Consider the following 20538-nt stretch of genomic DNA (forward strand, 5'->3'; position numbering starts at 1 on the left):
AGGCCTGACAAGGAATAATGGATAGAAACTGACCAAGGAGAGATTCAACCTGGAAATAAGGAGACATTTTCTGACAGTGAGAACCATCGACCAATGGAAGTTGCCTTCAGAAGTTGTGGGAGCTTCACCTGAGACTTTCAAGAAGAGACTGGATTGCCATTTGTCAGGAATGGTGTAGGGCCGGGATGGCGAACCTATGGCAGCGTGCCACAGGTGGCATGCGCGCGCTGGCCAGCTGAATTTGCCATTTTTGGAAGCCATTTTTTGCCCTCCCCAGGCTCCAGAGGCTTTATATGAGCCTGGGCAGGGCAAAAAGAGCCTCCCCTGCCCCCTCCCAGGAAGTGACTTCCTGTTTGCTCAGAGGGCCTGTGGGGGGGGGGCAGGGGAGGCTGTTTTCGCCCTGCCCACGCTCCTATAAAGCCTCTGGAGCCTGGGGAGGGCGAAAAGAGCATGCAAAAATGGGGGTTGCGCACTGTGGGGGTCACACATTGCATTATGGGTGCGGCACACCTGCGCACCATCCCCCCTGCGCTCCCTCCACTTATGGCACGCGAGCCAAAAAAGGTTCGCCATCACTGGTGTAGGATCTCCTGCTTGAGGGGGGGGGTTGGACTAGATGACCTACAAGGTCCCTTCCAACTGTGTTAATCTGTTTAAAAAGTTCCCCGAGAGGGTGGGCTCCAGCACGTGTCCGAAAGCTCAGAAGGCGAAACCTCTGGTCCCCAGGGACCAACCCAGATTGGATCCTGCAAAAACTCTTCTGAATTAACGGGGACTTCATACGAAGGTGACCTAGATAGGTTTGCAACAGGAAGCCTCTCCTTGCCTCCAGTGGCGCCACTGAGCTTTGCCCGTAGCCAAGGTGCGAGGCGCATCCCCCACTCTTTCGCGGGTTTACAAGGAGCTGCGTGGGGGGAGCGAACTCATGGGGGGGGGAGCTCTACGTGCGTCGGAACGCCACCTGGATGCCAACACTGCGCAAGCTTCCCTATTCCTGGAGTCCCCTCCCCACCTGCCAACAGCCCCGCCCCCCAAGAGCTACGTCACGCCCTCCCCTCGTCCCCGCCCACCCCCAGCTGGCCCGCGCAGCACCCTGGCTTTGCAAAGTGGCGCAAGGGTCACCCGTGGACGGTGGGCGGCTTTTTCAGGGGTCGCGCCGCGATGCCGGGGAAAATGGAGATGCCGAGCCGGGACGAAGCTCCGCCGGGCAGGCGGGAAGCCATCGTAGTGCAAGGTACCCCCGCGGAGATGGGCTACGCGTGGCAGAGTCCGCGCGTGGAGGAGTTTGGAGCCTCCCGGGCTGGCGCTTGAGAGCTCTGTTGGACTTCAACTCCCATCGTCCATTGCTGAGGCAGGGAAGGATGGGAGTTGAACTTGGGCAGAGTTGCCAAACCGAGGCGGAGCTGGGTAGACGTAGAGTAAAATGCGGGCCCTTAGAGCGGCGCGCGGGACTTAGGGAGCCTGCCAAGGTGCGCAGTTTGCCTCGCCTGCCGCCCTTTGAGCAGCCCCCCGGTCGTATCCGCGAACCGAGAGACCGAAGTCCCAAAGATCCGACCGTCAACGCGTTTTGCATAAGCGCGTAACGGTCTTAACCACCGTCGAACCTTGAAGCTAGCAAGGCGCCTGTTGTCAACTCGGACCCGTCCGTGGCTTTTCCAAGCGAGGCGCAGAAGGAACCGAAACTTACAAACTCCCACCAACGCGGAGGACCCAGCACTTGGCAGCGAGGGGAGCAAAGGCGAAGCGATTTCCGGGGAGGGGGGGTGTTCCCCGTTTTTGTTTTGCTCAGCCAAATGGTAGCTGTGATCGTCAGCTTCTTTTTTTACCTTCCCTGGTTTCCTGGAAAACTCCCTCCTCCCATAAAGAACGGGACGGGAAAGCCACCCACCCACCCCAATAAATGCAGGCGCCCTCAAAACGGACGTTGGCGGAGCGTCTAACTTTCAGTTCCTTATGTTGCCCGTCTTGGAAAAAGCAACGGGCACCTTCCAGTTGACTTAAGAGTGTTGGACCCCCCCCCCCCCCACGATCTTGGGACTTTGACCTGTCCATTGGCAGGCATGATTTTTTCTGCTCATGCCTGCCAAGCAGAGCTCTCTTGAACAAGGATGACTTTGAAAGACCTAGTAGAAGGTGCTAAGTAGGGGAAAAAAAATATCCTTCCTCTTCCCAAAGAACAGCTTTAGCCCCACTAAAATCCATTCCTTCCTTTACAAGCAGCATTTTATTATAGGTAAAAGGTAAAGGTTCCCCTCGCACCTATGTGCAAGTTGTTCCTGACTCTAGGGGGCGGTGCTTATCAAAGCCAAAGAGCCAGCGCTGTCCAGAGATGTCTCCGTGGTCATGTGGCCGGCATGACTAAACGCCGAAGGAGCACGGAACGCTGTTCCCTTCCCACCAAAGGTGGTCCCTATTTTTTCTACTTGCATTTTTTACGTGCTTTCGAACTGCTAAGTTGGCAGAAGCTGGGACAAGTAATGGGAGCTCGCTCTATTATACAGCACTAGGGATTCATACCGCCAAACTGCCGACCTTTCTGATCGACAAGCTCAGCGTCTTAGCCACTGAGCCACCGTGTCCCTATTTTATTATACACATAGTATATTTTGTAACCCTTCGACAAGCAAAGTCAATGGGGAAGCGAGATGCACTTAAGGACTGGGCTGCTAATTTAACTAGAGTCTTTTAAAAAATAAGTTTAACTATTTGACCATTCTATAGGCCAGCGATGGTGAACCTTTTTTGGTTCATGTGCCAAAAGCGGGGGGAGCACGGGGGGGGTTGTCATTCGCGGGCATGCTACACCCATAATGCAATGCTCATGACAGGTGATCCCCCATTTTTGCATGCTTTTTTCACCCTTCCCAGGCTCCAGAGGCTTTATTGGAGCCTGGGGAGGGCGAAAACAGCCTCCCCTGCCTCTCGGAGGCCCTTTGGAGGCTTCAGGAGCTTCCCTGAATCCTCCGGAGTGCAAGAAAACAGCCCTAAGGGCAAACAGGAAGTTTGGGAATGTTTTTAGTCCTCCAGAGCCTTCAGGGACCTTCGGGAGGCTCCCTGAAGGCTCCGGAGGGCTTAAACCAGCCCTACAAGCAAACCGGAAGTCTGTTCTTTGGGTTCACCCATAGGGCCATTTTTTTGTCCTCCAGAGGCTTCAAGGAAGCTCCTGAAGCCTCCTGGGGGTGGGTGGGGGAGGCTGTTTTCACCCTCCCCAGGCTCCTACAAAGCCTCTGGAGCCTGGGGAGGGAGAAAAATGGCCTCAAAAAAAGGCTAAAGCCAGCTGACCAGTGCGCACATGCGTTCTGGCCAGCTGACAGGGCAACGCCTCACGTGCCTTGACAAATGGCTCCACGTGCCACCTGTGGCACGCATGGCATAGGTTTGCCTATAGGCATTTATAGTTATTGACTTACCTCCTTGCAGCAAACAGCCTGATTAGCACAAGAAAAAAAAATCTGCCTCTGCCTCCCAGCAATTTGCCTGGAGCAAACAGCAAATTTCACTTTCAATTTCAGCGGGTCTCCCGATCAACAGCTGTTTTAGGCTGCAGGGATTGCTATAGCCTATTGCAGCCTCCGCAAGCCCCATTTTCCCTGTTTGCTAGAGGGAGGTAAATTGCTGGGAGGCAGGGGCCAACGAGTGGGGGCCGATGGATGGGTGGGACTACGTTCAATGTATAAGATGCACCCAAATTTTCACCCTCTTTTAGGGGGGAAAGGGTGCGTCTTATACTCTAATTAACCTGGCTCCTTCAAAGTTGATTTCATGTCCTGTAGCTTTAAGGTGCTGGAAAAGGGTACGCAGTAAGAAAAAAAGAAAAAACTTCTTCCCTTTTCCAGCACCTTAAAGCTACAGGACGTGAAATCAACTTTGATGGAGCCAGGTTAATCTCCAAAACAGAACACCTCCACAAGAGAATAATCATGGAAGCCATCGAAATAGAGAAACACCCCCACAGCATGAACAAACGTGATGATACCTCCCGCCTACCAAACATCTGGAAACCAGCCCTAGCCAACAAACGAACACCACCTACCACCCAAGCCGTTACAATACAAAACAACAATGCACACACAGCCTGCACCAATCAGCACCAATCTACCAATCATGATACAACCACACAACCAATCATTCCACTTACTGAAACAAAGCCAGCACCCCATCCCCTCCCACCAAGACTTACAGAAAGACGGCAGCTCCGCTTCAAGCCCACGCTTGAAGATGGCAGGTGAGATCCTGCCGAAACGTTGCAAAGACAATCTCAACCTTACACGGGAAAAGACCCGAATACAACAAAACCAGCATATGTGTGTGTGTGTGTGTGTGTGTGTGTATTGTGTCACAATCCCTGGTATGCCCAAATATGGGAGGGAGCATACTGCTTCCCTTTTCTGTCTATTGGCTCACCCTAGGACCCATCCAGGCAGAAAGCCATTTTTTTATGTTGCCTTGTTACATTTTTCTCCCTTTATTTATTTATCAGCACAAATGCAACACACACACACACACAAACACACACACACTGCACTATTCTGCACTGCCCAGAAATGGATTAGGACAGCGTACCAGTAACTCTCAACTTACAACCGTTCATTTAGTGACTGTTAAAAGTTACAACAGCACTGGGAAATGTGACTTTCGATCCAAACTCTCACTTAACAACTGACATAGCTGCCCCACGCTCATGAGATCCAAAAATTTGAATGCTGGCTGTCCAGCCTGTATTTGCGATGGTTGCAGCATCCTGGGGTCAGCAGGTCACCACTTATAACCATCCAAGCTGGCTTCCAGCAAGCCATGTCAATGGGGAAAGCTGGATTCATTTAAAGACTTCATGGTTCACTTAACAACCATGGGAAAATGGGTCATAAAGTTGGATGTGACCTACTTAACTATAGGAGATGGCCAAGCTGAGCCCAAGGGAGGGGTCGAATGCACCATCAGTCCTGAGTCCCTTTGTGCTCACAAGAGATCTTCAGTCCAGTCCACCTCGAATTCCTTCTACTCTTATCTCCCACTAATGTCCCTTGCCTATTAGTAGTTCAGATTCTTGTAGAGCAGCATCCCCCAACCTTTTGGGCACTAGGGACGTGTTCTACGGAGAGAGGTTTTTTAGTGGACCAGTGGGGACATGGTTTCATGTGCTGCCTGCATCCCATGGATGGAGCTTCATTTGTTTCCGCAGCCCAGTTTCTGCCATGCCATGGTGCCGGTCCATGGAGTTGGGGACCCCTGTTGTAGAGAGCTTAAGCTTGCAATAAATCTATACACTCATATGAACTGCCTGAATCTCTTGATTTCCCTGGCGGTTGACATTAACAACTGCCTCACTTAACAGCAGAAATCCTGAGCTCAATTGTGATCCTAAGCCGGGGACTGACTACCTGTATAAATAGGGTGAAATAAATAAAAATAAAATGCCATTACTTCTGGCCTTAAATGCACGCAGGTATGCCTGGGAGAAGTGAAGATGCTGACTCTGGAAAAGGCTGTTTCACCCCTGGACTTTGGAAGCCAAATTGAATTATTTGCTCTCCTCCTCCTCCTCCTCCCCCTCCTCCTCCCCCATCTGAAAGTTTAGAGATTGACCCTCAGAGAGTACTGCATTTTGCAGGCACTGAATCTTGGACAGTGCTGTTCCTGCCTCTGCATTCCCTCTGCAGTTGGCAGTCCCCTGCTCAGGAATGAGAGCTGGGTGTACAATATGGTGCGTGTGAAACGTCTGTGGTCTGCCGATTTCCCAGCTGTTCTTCCTGACCCGGAGTCATCTCTGTTTACATTCTGAGCATGTGCCAAGAGCCAATGCTCTGGAATGATACCCTAGCTGCTCCCCATGTGCCGATTGGGATGGGGGCATGCGGTACTTTCCATGGCAACGGATACTGTTGCTAGGAGACAGAGGAATAAAAGACTTGGAGGGATGCCTGGCAGCCTTCCTCCCCCGCCCTCCTCCTTGTGTTCTGCTGTCTCCCCATTTGGAACAAGATGATTCCTGAAACATGGCAAGCACAGTTATGACCATGAGGCAGGAGAACCAGGACATGGAGGAGTTGGGGACAATGGGGAGGCTGGGCATTTGGGGGCCCCATTTCTTGACTGTGTGAGGGACCAACTGTTTTATGTGGAGTTTATTTGAAGCAATGGCACACGACCATCAATTGGAGGGGATGGTATCTTGATCGTGGTTTTAATCTAAAGGAAGATGCTAGGCATGGATATAACCATAATGGGCTCTAAAAATAAGAATCTTGCTGGCTCAGGTCAGAAGAGAGTGAGGACAGTCCCTCCCTAATAGTTCCCCCAATATTTGGTAGATGCAGAACCTGGAGTGTTTACTCTGGCAAGATTCTTTCCATAGGTGAGAAACAACAAGGGACTTCGCCTGGAAGAATCAACCACCTTTCCATTCATGGTTTGGAGGCCTGGTGGATTTTTAAATCAAGTAAATTATGAGTTTCCCAACATATTACTCTTATCATTTCCCTGTCCATGTCGATCGGTCTTGTGCCAGGGTTTCCCGGGAGGTGGTGTCGATATCCAGGGACTTGAAGGAGGCTTCCAACGTGTCTTTGCATCGCTTCCTTTGTCCCCCGTGCGATCTCTTTCCTGGAGACAGCTGACCGTAGAGGGGCTGTTTGGGGATGCGATGGTCTGGCATCCTTGCAACATGGCCTGCCCAGCGTGTCTGGCCTTTCGTCAGCAGGGTGTGAGCGGATGGCAGGGCTGCTCTGGAGGGGACTTTTGTGTCTGGCGCTTTGTCCTGCCACCGGATCCTCAGGAGTCCTGCAGAGGCAGGTCCTGTGGTCGCTAGGCAATTGAATCCTTGACTTATGACCCCAATGGAGCCCCGCATTTCTGTTGCCAAGCAAGACAATTGTTCAGCGAGTTTTGCCCCGTTTTATGACCTTTCTTGCTCCGGGGGTTGAGTGAATCGCTGCAGTTGTTAAGTTAGTGACGCGGTTGTTAAGTGAATCTGGCTTCCCCATTGACTTTGCTTGTCAGGTCGCAAGAGGTGATTACCATGACCCTGGGAACAGTCTGCGATCGTCAAAAACATGAGACAGTTGGCAAAAGTCGGAATTTTGATCATGGGGAATGCCTCAACGGTCGTAAGTGTGAAAAACGGTCATAAGCCACTTTTTTCAAAGCCATTCTTAGAATGGTAACTAAATGAATGGGTTGTTAAATCGGGGATTACTTCAAGGCAATTTGTTCTAGGCAGTTACAGAATAACAGAGTTGGAAGGGACTTTGGATGTCTTCTAATCCAACCCCCTACTCAGGCAGGAAACCCTATAGCAGGGGTGTCAAATCCAATTTAATTGAGGGCCGCATCAGGGTTGTGTTTGACCTCAGGGAGCCTGGGTGGACGTGATGAGGGTGGGTGTGGCCAGCTTGAAGTCACTCGTGTCACAGGTGCCTGTCGTGGCATGAGTGCTCTGGCAGCGAAAATGGGCGCCCGAGCTCCCGTTTTAGCTGCAATGGCCTCCTGCAACTCTCTGCCAGCAAAAATGGAGCTTGGGATAGCGGCACCAGCCCTCCCAAGCTCCATTTTCACTGGCAGAGGCACCGTGGGCCGGTCCTTTGCTGTATCTAGGGCGGCCCTACGGGCCAGATCTAAGCCCCGTGGGCTGGAACCAGCCCCCGGGTTTTGAGTTTGACACCCCTGCCCTATACCATTTCAGACAAATGATTGTCCAATCCAATCTCTTTCTAAAAATGGTGGGTATTACAGCACCCACAACTTCTGGAGACAAGTATTCCACTGATTAGTTGATCTAGCTGTCAGCAGACAATAACACGTACTAATTTCTATTTGTAGTGTGTTATTGTCTGCTAGGCATTTAATATTCGTATGGGAAATGTAGTCCCTGTGCATGCAGTGAAATAGGCAATTTATCAAGTCCTTCGCAGATGAGCATCCTTGGTTAATTCTGTTCAGCATGGGGGTCTTCCATTTTGTAAAACCCGTTCCTAGTTTATTCCTGTTTACTTCTAGTTTACTCCTTTCAGGGGAGTGTTGGAAGAAACTTCACCGAGAATTGAGGGTAATGCCGTTAGCGGTAATTGCAATGAATTTCCATTTCGTCTGAGCCAGGAAATCACAATATTTCCTGAGTGATCTGGACTCTTGAAGCGAGTTTAATGTTGGATTAATAAACCAAGACCGCTCCTTGGATATAATGTCCTGGCTTGAATGCATTGGAATGTGAAAGTTAATAGAAATTTCCTAGTTCATATGAAAGAAAAAAAACCCCCCAAAGCTGCAAGTGTGAGCAGAGGTTCACTCCTAGTTTATGAAGGGAGGTTCACTTTTTAATCTTCCAGAGGAGTGGACATCTTGAAATATAAGTTTTATTAGAAGGAATGGTTTTTTTTAAAATTCTACAATGTACATTGGCGAGCGGCTACTCTCTGGAATGCATAATGCGACAATGTTTTTGTGCAGGAGAGTACAAATTGTTGGCTCTAAGCAACGGTGGGATTGAAAAATGTTAGCAACCAGTTCTCTGCCCAGTTGCTGGGTGGGCGTGGTCATGGCGGGTGTGGCCTAGTCGGCCTCCTGCACCCGGGGGGGGGGGGGTCACACTCCCCAGGCTCCGGAGGCTTTCCCCGAGCTTCCAGGAGGGCAAAAACAGCTCCCCTGGTCTCCGGAGGCCAGAAACAGGACTTCCGGTACTTCTGATAGGCCTGTTTTTCTCCCTCCCAGACATAATTACAGATGGTCCTCAGGTAATGGCCCCCATTTTGAGCGACTGAGCTTACAACCATTCTGAGTAAGTGGTCCTTACAACCAGTCCTCAGAATTCTGGCCATCGCAGCCCCCATGGTCACGTGATCGCCATCCAGGTGCTCAGTAACTGACCATTGCCATATCACCTGATCATCATTTGTGACCTCCCCTGCTGGCTTCCGACAAGGAAAGTCAAGGAGTCGTGACCGTGTGAGAGCCTCGCTTAATGACCCCCGGTGATTTGCTGAACCACGGTAACCAAGGGCTCAAGTTCTCTCACCTTGGGGATGGGGGGGTGGGGGAATGATTGAGAAATAGCATGCAAAGATTTGAAGAGCTCCGTTTTCTCTCTGAGCTATTTGGAGAATTAGGTTTCTCCTGCTCGTTTTCTAATTTTGAACACCGGTGTTGGTTTTTTTTAAAAAAAAACAAAAAACAATGGAAGGAAATTGGCATCTCTCAAGGTAAATTTGTTCCCTTCTGCCTCCTTCTCCCTCCTCCCTTCTTCCTCCCTGTCCCATGATGCATTGTACCTCGGCAAGCTGATGCCATATAAAAAAAAAAAACCAGGTTGTTATGCTGCCCATTCTTTTGATGGCAGAAGGGTGGGAAGAACCTGGCACCATTTGGAGAGGAAAAACTCCAGCCGGCTGACAGTAGCCTCCTGGGCGTGTATTGTCTGATCTACTCCATCCCCTTCCTGGTATCCCTGAGCCTCCTGCAGTCAGAGGGCACAAGGCGGGCATCCAAAAAACTCGAGCGGGTCCTAATACCGAAGGGAACCAAGAACCGCCTACCCAAGGGGGTAAGCTTTTATTTGGGCTCTGTTCTTTCTCCTCTTCTTCCCTCTTCCCCCTTATTCATCCTTTTTTTGGGGGGTGGGGAGGGAGGAAAGTAAAAGTATAGTAGTGTCTATAAACGTTTATATCGTTCAACATTTTCTCTCTCGTTTTTGGCTTTCCAACAAGCAGCAAAGGGAAAAGGCGAAAGAGAAAGAGAGAGAGAGAGAGAGAGAGAGAGAGAGAAGAACACGGCGGTTGGGATGAAGGTTGGCAGGGAAGCCGTGAGACAGAGGGAGAGAGGGAGGGAAGCGAATAAAACTGGCACAGGCTGGAGGTTTGCCAAGGCTGCTTGGCAGAGATGCCATAGAAAGCTGGGCGAACACGCACATGGTAATGTATATTTCGGAAGAGAAACGCTGAAAAGCGGGGAGGGGGTGGCGGATGTTTAGGGGAACAAAATGAATCGCAGATCCTTGATCTGGGCACCTGTTTGTTTTTTATTTTAATATGGCAAATTGCTTCCATCTTTTCCTTTGATTTTTTTGCTCCCACTTCTCCTTTTCTTGCGGTGATTGGATGTTCATTATGTTAGCACATGGATACCCAATGCAGAGAGTTGCATTGAGGGAGCGCAGCAGTTCCTGTGCTGATCGATTTGAATCTGGGCCAAGGAAATAATGTGGACTGCTATCTTGCCTGGAAGAAGGGGGGAAGGAGGGAGAGGGGTAGCAGGAATTGGCTGCCAGCTGCCAAGCTGCCTCGCCACCTTGGCAGGGAATTGCCGACTGGATCCATACGGGCCTCCAGTGGCGCCTTTGGACTTCTCTTGAATATTGGTTTAGGTGGGCCCTGGATTCCCCAGGTGACTTTTTCACACGGACCCCTTCACCCTCCGAGACAGGTAGCCCAGAACAGGTAAGGAAAACCTCCAGGCCAGCTGTGCTTCCTTTGTCTGGTTTAGTTTTTTAAAAGGATTCCAAAGCTGGAAACTTTTGCATCCGAATCCCATGAGAATTTGGCTGGCACCGGGTGTCGGGTGGGCATGGGTGTTTTTCAGGGTAGGTGTGTAGATTTTAGCCTCACTTTGGGGGGGGAAATAGTCAAGGGTCGATGCCTGCTTTGTTGTGCCTCCTGTATCAAACCGGCGTACGGCATGTTGGATGTAGCCGTGCGTTTATGTATCCTCTTGAGATGGCTCTTTGGCCCACCGTAGGGATGCCTCCACCTTGCAGGCATCCTTCGGCATCTGGTCTTTGGTCCTGGCATCCAGAGGCTTTCAGGAGGTGAGGCAGAACTGAAGCAATTGCTGGTTCAGGACTGCCAGCTTTTCTAACCGCCTTTGGTGGGTGTGGCGCGGAAGACGGGTTATAGATGGCAAGGAGCTCCTGCATGAAGGAAGCTCGGAGAGAATGCTCTAAGAGGGACCTGGGGAAAAGAAGGAATCCCTGCTAGGATTTTTGCCACGCTGCTCACTTTGAAGCCTCTTCCATAGAGTTGCTGGTGTGCTCAGCTGCCTTTGTAGGTGTGAGACATCCAGGGAGACAAAGAAATTACAGTCTCGCTGAACTTAAATAAGGATCGGAAGAAAATGAGCCAGGCTTATGCTTGGGTGCTGCTTTCTTTCCTGGGTTGCCCCAGTCGATGTCTCTGATGTTTTGGTCATAGTAAAATATTCTACTATATATAATATGTATATTTTTTTTGTTTTTTAAAAATCAGAACAGAAATGAGAAAATATTTCAGGATGCAGGAAGCAACATTTGACACTGCAGCCGGCAGGCTCCGTTTTGAAGTTGTAGATATAGAAGAAACACAAGCAGAAGTCTGATCTAATGCAGTATAGCTAAAAGAAGGGGAAATATCCTCTTAAAATGGAGGCAGAGGCAACAGAAATTTTTGTAGAGGTTAAAGCAAGGACTGTGTTATTTGTAGCTTAGAGCCAAGGTAGTTAGCAAGAAACTCAAATAAAGGTGTGTATACAGGTAGTCCTCATTTAGTGAGCACAGCTGGGACCAGCAACTTTGTCGTTAAGTAAAGCAGTCACTAAATGAAACCACGACCGTGCTCATGATCTTACTTCAGCTGTAGAGACCTGCAAAAGTTAATAAATAAAAAGATAAGATTACTTTGTCAGCCCCATTACAATGGCAAATGGTTGTTAAATGAGGCAGTTGCTAAACAAAGACTCCCTGTAGTCATACCATGGTGTGGAAAATACAGGTAGAGATATTATTCCCCCTGTTAGAACTCAGGATCATCTTTAAATGTATAACCAAAAAACAAAACAAAACACTTTTTACATGAGATGGACTTAAATTGTAGATGCTGCTCAGGATTGGTATTCCCTTCCCTTCCCTTCCCTACTGGTTTGCAAATATGAGTGCACCTACAGCCATCTGCACATGTTTCCCCGAAAATAAGACCTCCCTGGATAATAAGCCCAATTGGGCTTTTGAGTGCATGCGGTAAAATAAGCCCTCCCCTGAAAATAAGTCCTCCCCCAAAATATTACAACACAGCAACAGCCATGAAGTGACCATGCTCGCGCCTCCTGCATCTCAAAAATAATAAGACCTCCCCCAAAATAAGGCCAAGCATTTATTTCGGGGGGGGGGGTTCAAAAGAAAGTAAGACCCTGTCTTATTTTGGGGAAAACACGGTATTCTCACAGAGTTATTTTGAGCAAGATTCATTGAGGAGAAAATTGTGGCTTTAAAATAATTTAATTGTTTTCTTTCTAGAACCAATTTTATGTCCAAGTAAGTTAGCTGGTAGAATTGATCGATCTTTCTTTTTTTTTTAAAAAAAAAAGTTTTTTTATTTCTTATAAAAATATCAAATTGATGCGTGAACAGTGTGGTACATGGCGCCCTACATTCCAGTGCAAACAAAACTGATCAGATTAAACGTTATTGTTACATTCAATCAACTTATGAAATTCCTATAACAGTAGACTTCTATATTAGCTTACAATCTATCATTAATCAATTATTCCACCTATTTCTCATCATTACTTTCATTTTATGAAATACAAATGTAATACATTAATATTCTCTTTATTTCTATCTCTTACTCTAGCTTTTAATCATATCGTCCTACTTTTTTTAAAAAACCTTTTCTTTCTTTCCTGTCTAACTTCTAGTCATGTCACCTGCCTACAAAGAGAAAGAGAGAAAAAGAATAAAGAGGGACAGATAGGAAAATACAATTCAAAACAGCAACCGAGAACAGGAACTATCCATCCATAGTCTCTTGCCTGCTTTATACTTTAATTGCTATACTTTAAATAGAGAGGAGAAGAAGGAAAAGCAAGTCAAAACAACAATAAAAAAGGGATCATCTACCCATTGTCTCTTGCCCGCTTTGATACTTCAATTGCTATGCTTTTATTTTACTTGTCTCCCCCATTCCTCTCATCTATATCTATTTCTTGGATGTCCCATCTAAGCATTCCACCTTTATCCTGTTCCACTGCCTGTTTTCTAAAATTATTACCGAGGCCCCTGACTCCATTTCAAACATATCTTCCCACTCTCTTGATATGTTTTCCCTCTGGTTTAATTCATCATTGATTGATCTTTCTAACTGTCATTCTCTGACCCCAGGTGGCAGAGGAATTCTGGGAGCTGAAGTCCACCCATCTTAAAATGGCTGAAGGTTGAGAAACAGTGCACTGGGATAATGTGAAGTTTGATTTTGAGTTTCAGTTTCAACAATACAAGAAAATACAGGAATAAAATATGTATCTGGTAAATACAGATGGATATTCTTGCACCTTTTGATACAAAATCACTTTTGCTATTGCAATCAATAGATCCTCTCACACTCTGATAAGGCAGTGTTTGTATGAGACACAGACAGACAGATAGATGCATGGATCTATATTGCACTACTTAAACCGTTTAGTTAGAGGGCTCTCCAGATGTTGGATGGGATGCTGTAAGAGAATGAGGAAATAACCTTGGTGAAAAGATGAGTGAGCTGTCAAGAAGAAGAAGGAGAATTCAGGCTTGTGAAACGTAAAGCAAGAGGAAGACATTCATAGTGACCCAACCTTGACTTTAAAGGGGGCAAAGAGGAACCTTGGCAGTCTTTCAAGATTGATGTCAACTCTTTTAACTAGGCCAGATCAGGAAACAGATACCATAAGAATTCTAGGAATGCTAATTTATTGAGGCGACTGCTTTGTTTTTGATGCTTTCCTATCTGTTTGGACTTCTGGTGACTGTCTGGACATGTCCCTGTGGTTTACTTGGTTGCTATCATCAAGTGAGGACCTCACATGATTACAGCTTGTGACTTCCTGCCCGCTTCCCCATTTACTTTGCTTGTGGGAAACGGGCAATCAAGATCACAAGACATGTGACTACGGGATGCTGCAAGTGTCAGAATGATGAGCTGGTTGCTAGGCACCCAAATCTCAGTCACAAGACTGCGGGGGGCCTTGTAAAGGATGCAATTTGGAGGATGGGCATAAGCTTCTTGTTCAATGCCCTTTCTACCATCACTGGATGAATGGCCATTAACTGAGAGTACCTCTGATGACTTTTCTTCCCCCCCCCTTTTTTTTGCAGCTGTCCATGCCGTCAATAACAATCCAACATATCCCCCATTTCCCGAAGGAATGCAAATGGCAATATTTGGTAAGTGATGATTTCTCCATGACCAGATTTTAATTACACCCCTTCCCCCACCACTTGGGGCTCTAACCCTAGGTTCTAATTTTTTTTTCTAGTTTAACATTTTTATTGAGTTATATTATAAGATACAAAATACAAAAGTAAATAAGAAAGCAGTGGAGAGGAAGAAAGGGAAGAGAAGTGAGGAAGGATAAGGGGGGGAGCATTGACTGCCCACTCTCTCTGTTGCAATAAAATAAGACGTTAACATCAGATCACTTCTTTCTTTTCATAATATTATGAACAAGCCATTTCTATAAAGATTTATCAATCTACTCATTAAAACCCCAAATCAAAGTTTCATTTTTTTCCACTTCAAACACAAAGTTCAGAAGCAGAAAAGTTGAACTTTTGGGTTCTGGCATGCATGCGCACCCAACATGTGCAGGGTGGTTTTTACCACTGCCACATGCACAAAGGACAGTTGATTGTTGTGCATACATGCACACCAGATACCCAGAAGACAAACAGGCAAGGCCGCGTGTGCCAGGGACATATCTTCACGTACCACATTGGGCACATGTGGCATAGGCTCGCCATCACGGATATACAGTAACACAGTTCCAATTTTTTTTTCTCCAGTTCTTTTTCCCTTAGGCCCAAAAGGAAAAAAAAAAACGGTTTCATTTTTATCTCCATTTTCAAAATTGTCCGTATTAAAATATAAATCATACTCAAAAAATTTTTTTTTTGCTTTAGCAGAAGTGCACCGTAGATTTTTTTTTAAATCCCTTCTTTACTTTTACACTTCCAACATTCATTTGCCACACCTTTATACACCTTAGATTACTTATCTGGTGTTAAATACCAACGATACATAATCTTATAGAAATTTTCTTTTAGATTATAATTTAATGTAAATTTTAAACCCTTCGTCCGCCTCTTTTCCCATAGTTCAAGCATCACATTATATCCAAAATTCCTTGCCCACTGAATCATACAATGTTTTTTACATGTTCATTTTCCAAATTCAATTTCAATAACCTGGCTTCTAATTTTAAAAGAGAAGTAACATTTCTGGAACCAGTAACAGAGAAATAATGTAATTGATGCTTTGCTGTTACTTGCATGGCTGGCTAGCTAGCTGGCTGGGGAATTCTGGGAGTTGAAGCCCACAAGTCTTAAAGTTGCTGAGGTTAGACACCTCTGACACAGAACATCTTCACAATTCACTTATTAAGATGGCTTTTCTTTTTCTTTTTTCTTTGCTTCCTTCCCAGGCATGGGATGTTTCTGGGGAGCAGAAAGAATGTTTTGGAAACTATCGGGGGTCTTCTCCACACAGGTGGGATTCTCAGGAGGCCTCACCCCCAATCCTACCTACAAAGAAGTCTGCAGCGGTAAGTCTTCTTGAGCAGAATTCTGGGTGGAATCTCTTTTCTCCATGAAAGAGATCGGAGGGCTTGTACATACGAGACTCACGGACTTTACTTTCTCCCCAACTGAAACAAAGAAAAAAAGTTGGCCTTGATTTTCTGGTTGTCATCTTTACGCTGGTGTGGTTGTGTGACATTGCATGCTTCACCCAGTCAGTTTCAAACCAGGCTTGTGCAGAACCTTGGATTCAGTTCCCCAAAAATATGCTGCTGAGCTTGTAGGATGGCATCACCTACTACCCAGGTTGTTGGGGGCAATATGCTGACTCTGTAAACTGCTTAGAGACAGCAGTTAAAGCACTGTGAAGCGGTATATAAGTCTAAGTGCTATTGCTACTTCTTAAAGCAGCTGCATCGTTTGATTACCTCATATTGAGTTCGTCCACACAACACTAACCATGCTTAGAGTGTTATGCTAAGCATGGTTAGTTTTAATTCTGGTCGGGTTTTATGTTTGTATATAGTTTAACCTTCGGTACTGTACCATAGGTTCATTCAACATTTAAGGTCAGATCTTTATTCTGGGGAATTCTAGAATGATCTGGAAAATGCTAGAATGTTCCCTTCCCCTTTGGACCATGATGGGCGGTGCAGTTCCTGGATCAGCGAGTTTTGTACCTCCTTAGAGGCAGTGTTGCCTTTTATGAACCTCAGAGAGGAACACTTGTGTCTTCTCTGGCCTTCCTCCGACAAATGCGTCTATTGGCAGGGTTAATCCTCCCTCTCCAGTCTGGATCCCACAGAAATCAGAGCAAACAGTTTTGCAGCTTAACTGCAAAAGCATTTTAAATGTGGGTGTGGAAGATTATCTGTCTGAAAGAAATGTTCTCCACATCTGTCATCTACATTCTGGGTATTAAGACAATATTAAGGAAGGTGGGGGGCGACAATCTCTTTGTTTGCTTACACATAAATACACACACACACACACTTACCTTACTCTCCAAAACAATCTGTCAAATCTGCAAATTGCATTTATATCTCCCAATCTTTGTCTCATTTTGAGATAAATCAGGAATACAACTGATTGGGGTGCTGGAGGCAACAGAGCAGGGAGCCAGATTTTTTCAGACTCAGTCTTATATACCAGGGGTCCCCAAGCAGTGGTAGTATTCAGCCGGTTAGCACTGGTTCAGGCGAACAGGTTGTTAAATTACCGCTTCCCACCCCTCTATCAAAGTAGATTTTCATTCTTTTAGTGGGTTGTTTAACTTCACCTTGAGATGACCTCCAGGTGATGTTAATGACCCCCGAAAAGGTGCAAATGACCAGCTGTCTGCAAGGAGTATAAATCCTTCCATTCCCCACCATCCAGTGTAGAGCTGAAGAAGCTTCTTGGATGAGAAGCAAAATGTCTTCAAAGAAAAACCAGAAAGTCCAGTTGCCTCTTGAAAAAGCACCTTTGGGACCTCCTGATGGGTATGCCTCCTATCTTGGTTGGCATCATATAATGGGAATTTAACTTTCAGGCCCTCTTATTTTCTTATTTTCCCTGGAGGCGATCTAGTTCAAACAGTTTTGTGATGAAGATACTCAATTTGGGACCTACTTACCTTTTGACCCTCATCCTTCCTGCTTTCAGATTCTTCTGCTACTTCGAAGTAGTGTAACAGGATAGTTGTCACGCAGGTATGCAATTCCCTCTTGGGTGCAGCAGAGGGCAGAGATAATGTTAGGATGTTTGAACCTGATTGTAGCAGGCTGCCTTGGGGGCTGCTATTGTTACAGATGTGGAGTCCCTGATGCTCCCAGAGGTTGGTTGATTTCTTACTTGGAGAACTGAGCTGTGAGAACAGCCAAGCTCAGAGAGCACCAAAAACTCTACAGTTCAATCCTGAGCTACAGATATCCCCCTCTACTGGTATTGTGGCAAATGTCTCCCCAAGTAGAGGATAAATGGAAATTAATCAAGGAGAGAACCAACCTAGAACTAAGGATAAATTTACTGACAATAAAAACAAGTAGCCAGTGGAACAGCTTGCTTCCAGAAGTTGTGGGAGCTCCAACACTGGAGGTCTATGGAGATTTTCAGCCATCCAGGTCATAGTTGTCCCCAAGGTGCTTTTTTTCAAGAGACAACTGGACTTTCTGGTTTCTCTTTGAAGACATTTTACTTCTCATCCAAGAAGCTTCTTCAGCTCTGACTGGATGGTGGGGAATGAAAGGATTTATACTCCTTGCAGACAGCTGGTCATTTGCATCCTTTGAGCGAGTCGTTAAGGTCACCTGGAGTGGTGCAAATGGGTGTGGAGCCTTCTTGGAACTGTTGAAAGGACTGTGTTGTAGATTGGAGATAGATGATGTCGTATCCTTCCCCCTCTGTTGAGAGAGGGCTGTTCAATTTTGTTTTCCGATGGTCTTAGGCCACCCCTGTGAAAGGGTCGTTCGACCCCCCCGACCCACAGGTTGAGAACCGCTGGTGTAGGGTCTCCTGCTTGAGGGGAGGGGTTGGACTAGATGACCTATATGGTTCCTTCCAAGTCTGTTAATCTGTTAAAAAACCTGTTCCCTTTGCTTGTCTTGTAAGCAGGAAAGGCAGTGAAGTACAAGCTTGCCAGTCTCTTCTTAATATTGTCTGTTCACCCCCTCTCTCTGCCCTGTTCTCATTTAGACTGCAGCAGGGCCCAGCACAGTAGGCATGGCATGTTCACCAGCTTCTTGCCTGGTTGCTGGTGGAATTGAACATCTCCCCTCCCTCCCCACCTCCCTTTCTCCCCCCCCTTCCTAATTACCATAGGAGGGTCAGCAGTCTTGCTTGAGCAAAATTAACTAGAAACTGCTCCAGGGAAATGCATCTCTGATGAGAATTTCAAACTCCACGGGGGGAATGAGGGTACAGCAGTGAAAGGAGAAATTCCTCCTTTAGACAGGAGATATTAATCTAATGGGAATGTGTCAAGTGTTTCCAAGTGGGATGAAGGCTCTGGATTAACCCCTGCAGTGCTGCTCTTAAATTGTGGTATGAATATTATCTGCTTCAGGAAGCATGCCAAGAAGTAGCTTGTGGTCTACCATGATGACATGATAGCAGTGTTCCAATATTTGAGGGGCTGCCACAAGGAAGAGGGAGGGGGTGGTGGTCAACCTATTTCCCAAAGCACCAGAAGGAATGGATGGAAGCTAATCAAAGGAGAGAAGCAACCTAGAACTTTCCTGACAGTGAGAACCATCAGTTCAGAGGTTGTAGGTGTTCCAATCTTGGAGGTTTTAAAGAAGGGATTGGATAATCATTTGCCTGAAATGGTATAGTTTCTCCTGCCTGAGTGGGGAGTTGGATTAGAGGACCTCCCAATTGGTCCCTTCCAAATTTGTTATCCTGTTCGTCTATTCTCCAAAGAACAAGAAGCAACAGAATAGATGGAAACTCATCAAGGACGAATCCAACTTAGAACTAATGAGAAATTTCCTGACAGTGAGAACAATTAAGCAATGGAACGTCTTGCCTTCAGAAGTTATGGGATGTTGTTCCACCACTGAAAGCTTTTAAGAAGAGACTGAGCAGCCATTTGTCTGAAATGGTAAAGGATCTCCTGCTTGAGCAGGGAGACCTCCAAGGTCCCTTCCAACTCTCTATTTGTTTGTTTATTTGTCAAGCATGTATAAGATAATAGATATAAGTATAAACATGATTATGAATACATGAAATGAATACAAATACAAGGGAATATTAGGACAGGGACGGTAGGTACTTTGGTGCGCTGATGCATACCCCTTACAGACCTCTTGGGAATGGGGTGAGGTCGACAGTAGACAATCTAAAATTAAAGTTTTGGGGGGTTGAGGAAGAAACCAGAGTCAGGTAGTGCATTCCAGGCATTGACCACTCTGTTGCTGAAGTCGTATTTGCTGCAATCGAGTTTGGAGCGGTTTACCGTAAGTTTGTATCTATTGTGTGCTTGTGTGTTGTTGCGGTTGAAGCTGAAGTAGTCATTGACAGGTAGGACGTTGTAGCAGACAATTTTGTGTACTAAGCTTAGGTCAGATCGAAGGCAGCATAGTTGTAATTTGACTAAGCCCAAAATTTCAAGCCTGGTGGCATCAGGTATTCTGTTTGGAGCAAAAGAGTGAAGGACTCTTCTCGTGGAATATCTCTGGACTCTGTTCTGGACTCTATTGGGCTAAAAGACCTCCAAGGTCCCTTCCAACTCTATTAAGACATGGGATTCATTTGGCCTTTTGAGTAACAGCTGGTAATGAGTGCAAGAACCGACTATAAGTCACTTTTTCCAGTGTTGCTGTAAATTCGGATGGTTGCTAAATGAATGTTCTTGGGTCAAGGATTATCTCTGCTTCTATAGCATAGAATATAATTTGCAATTTGACAGAAGGCTCAACGGTATCAATTTGGCCCCCACAACGGGGTGAATTTCCATTGGTTGTAACAACCGCAAAGCTAAAAAAAAAAAACCCACCTCTAATTGGGTGATTTTCTCCATTCTGTTTCCAGGGATGACAGGACATGCAGAGGTGGTCCGTGTAGTGTTTGACCCACAGAAGATCAGCTATGAAAAGCTCCTCCAATTCTTCTGGGAGAACCACGATCCAACCCAAGGTAAAATCTAGGGTCAGAAAAAGTGCAGCGTGGGAAGCCAATCTTTTGCAACTGTTTACCTGGATTTATTATAAGCAGCATAAGCAATACTCTAGAAAATCAAGAGGAATTATGCACTGAAGAAGGAAGAACATAATTTAGCATGTGATGACTCTGTTCACACACAATAGTACATTCTTGCTGACTTTTCATATTTGACTCTCAATTTTCTTGTGTCTTTTGAACCTATTGATGGAGTTTTGCCCTTCTTAGTTCTGATTTTATATTAATAGGATCCTAATATTATATTTTTAGATGCTTAAGGAGTGATAAACATTCTTATACCCGGACCGATCAAAGGCTTGTTTAATTTAAGCTTGGGCAATTTATGGGTCTAAGTTCGCATTCCGAAAAGAATTCTCTTGTGGTGGAGTTCCCTC

General features: G+C 46.2%; 1 protein-coding gene across 2 annotated transcripts in view; it reads left to right on the top strand.

The window, feature by feature from the left end:
• Positions 1-1095: 1095 nt before the first annotated feature.
• The window catches only part of LOC309396919 (mitochondrial peptide methionine sulfoxide reductase-like), a 40808-nt gene continuing 21365 nt past the window's right edge, over positions 1096-20538 (top strand). Inside the window, exons 1-5 of one of the 2 annotated variants that reach the window (XM_081962497.1) lie at positions 1105-1234; positions 13118-13261; positions 14087-14155; positions 15412-15531; positions 20015-20119. In XM_081962497.1, the coding sequence (XP_081818623.1) occupies positions 14137-14155; positions 15412-15531; positions 20015-20119 (244 nt within the window). In that variant the 5' untranslated portion in view covers positions 1105-1234; positions 13118-13261; positions 14087-14136. Of the gene's footprint in view, positions 1235-13117; positions 13262-14086; positions 14156-15411; positions 15532-20014; positions 20120-20538 lie in introns of both variants that reach the window. The other variant, XM_081962496.1, reaches the window with a different exon arrangement.

This window comes from Natrix helvetica (genome assembly GCF_964273705.1).
Source record: "Natrix helvetica genome assembly, chromosome: 9".
Lineage (NCBI taxonomy): Eukaryota > Metazoa > Chordata > Lepidosauria > Squamata > Natricidae > Natrix > Natrix helvetica.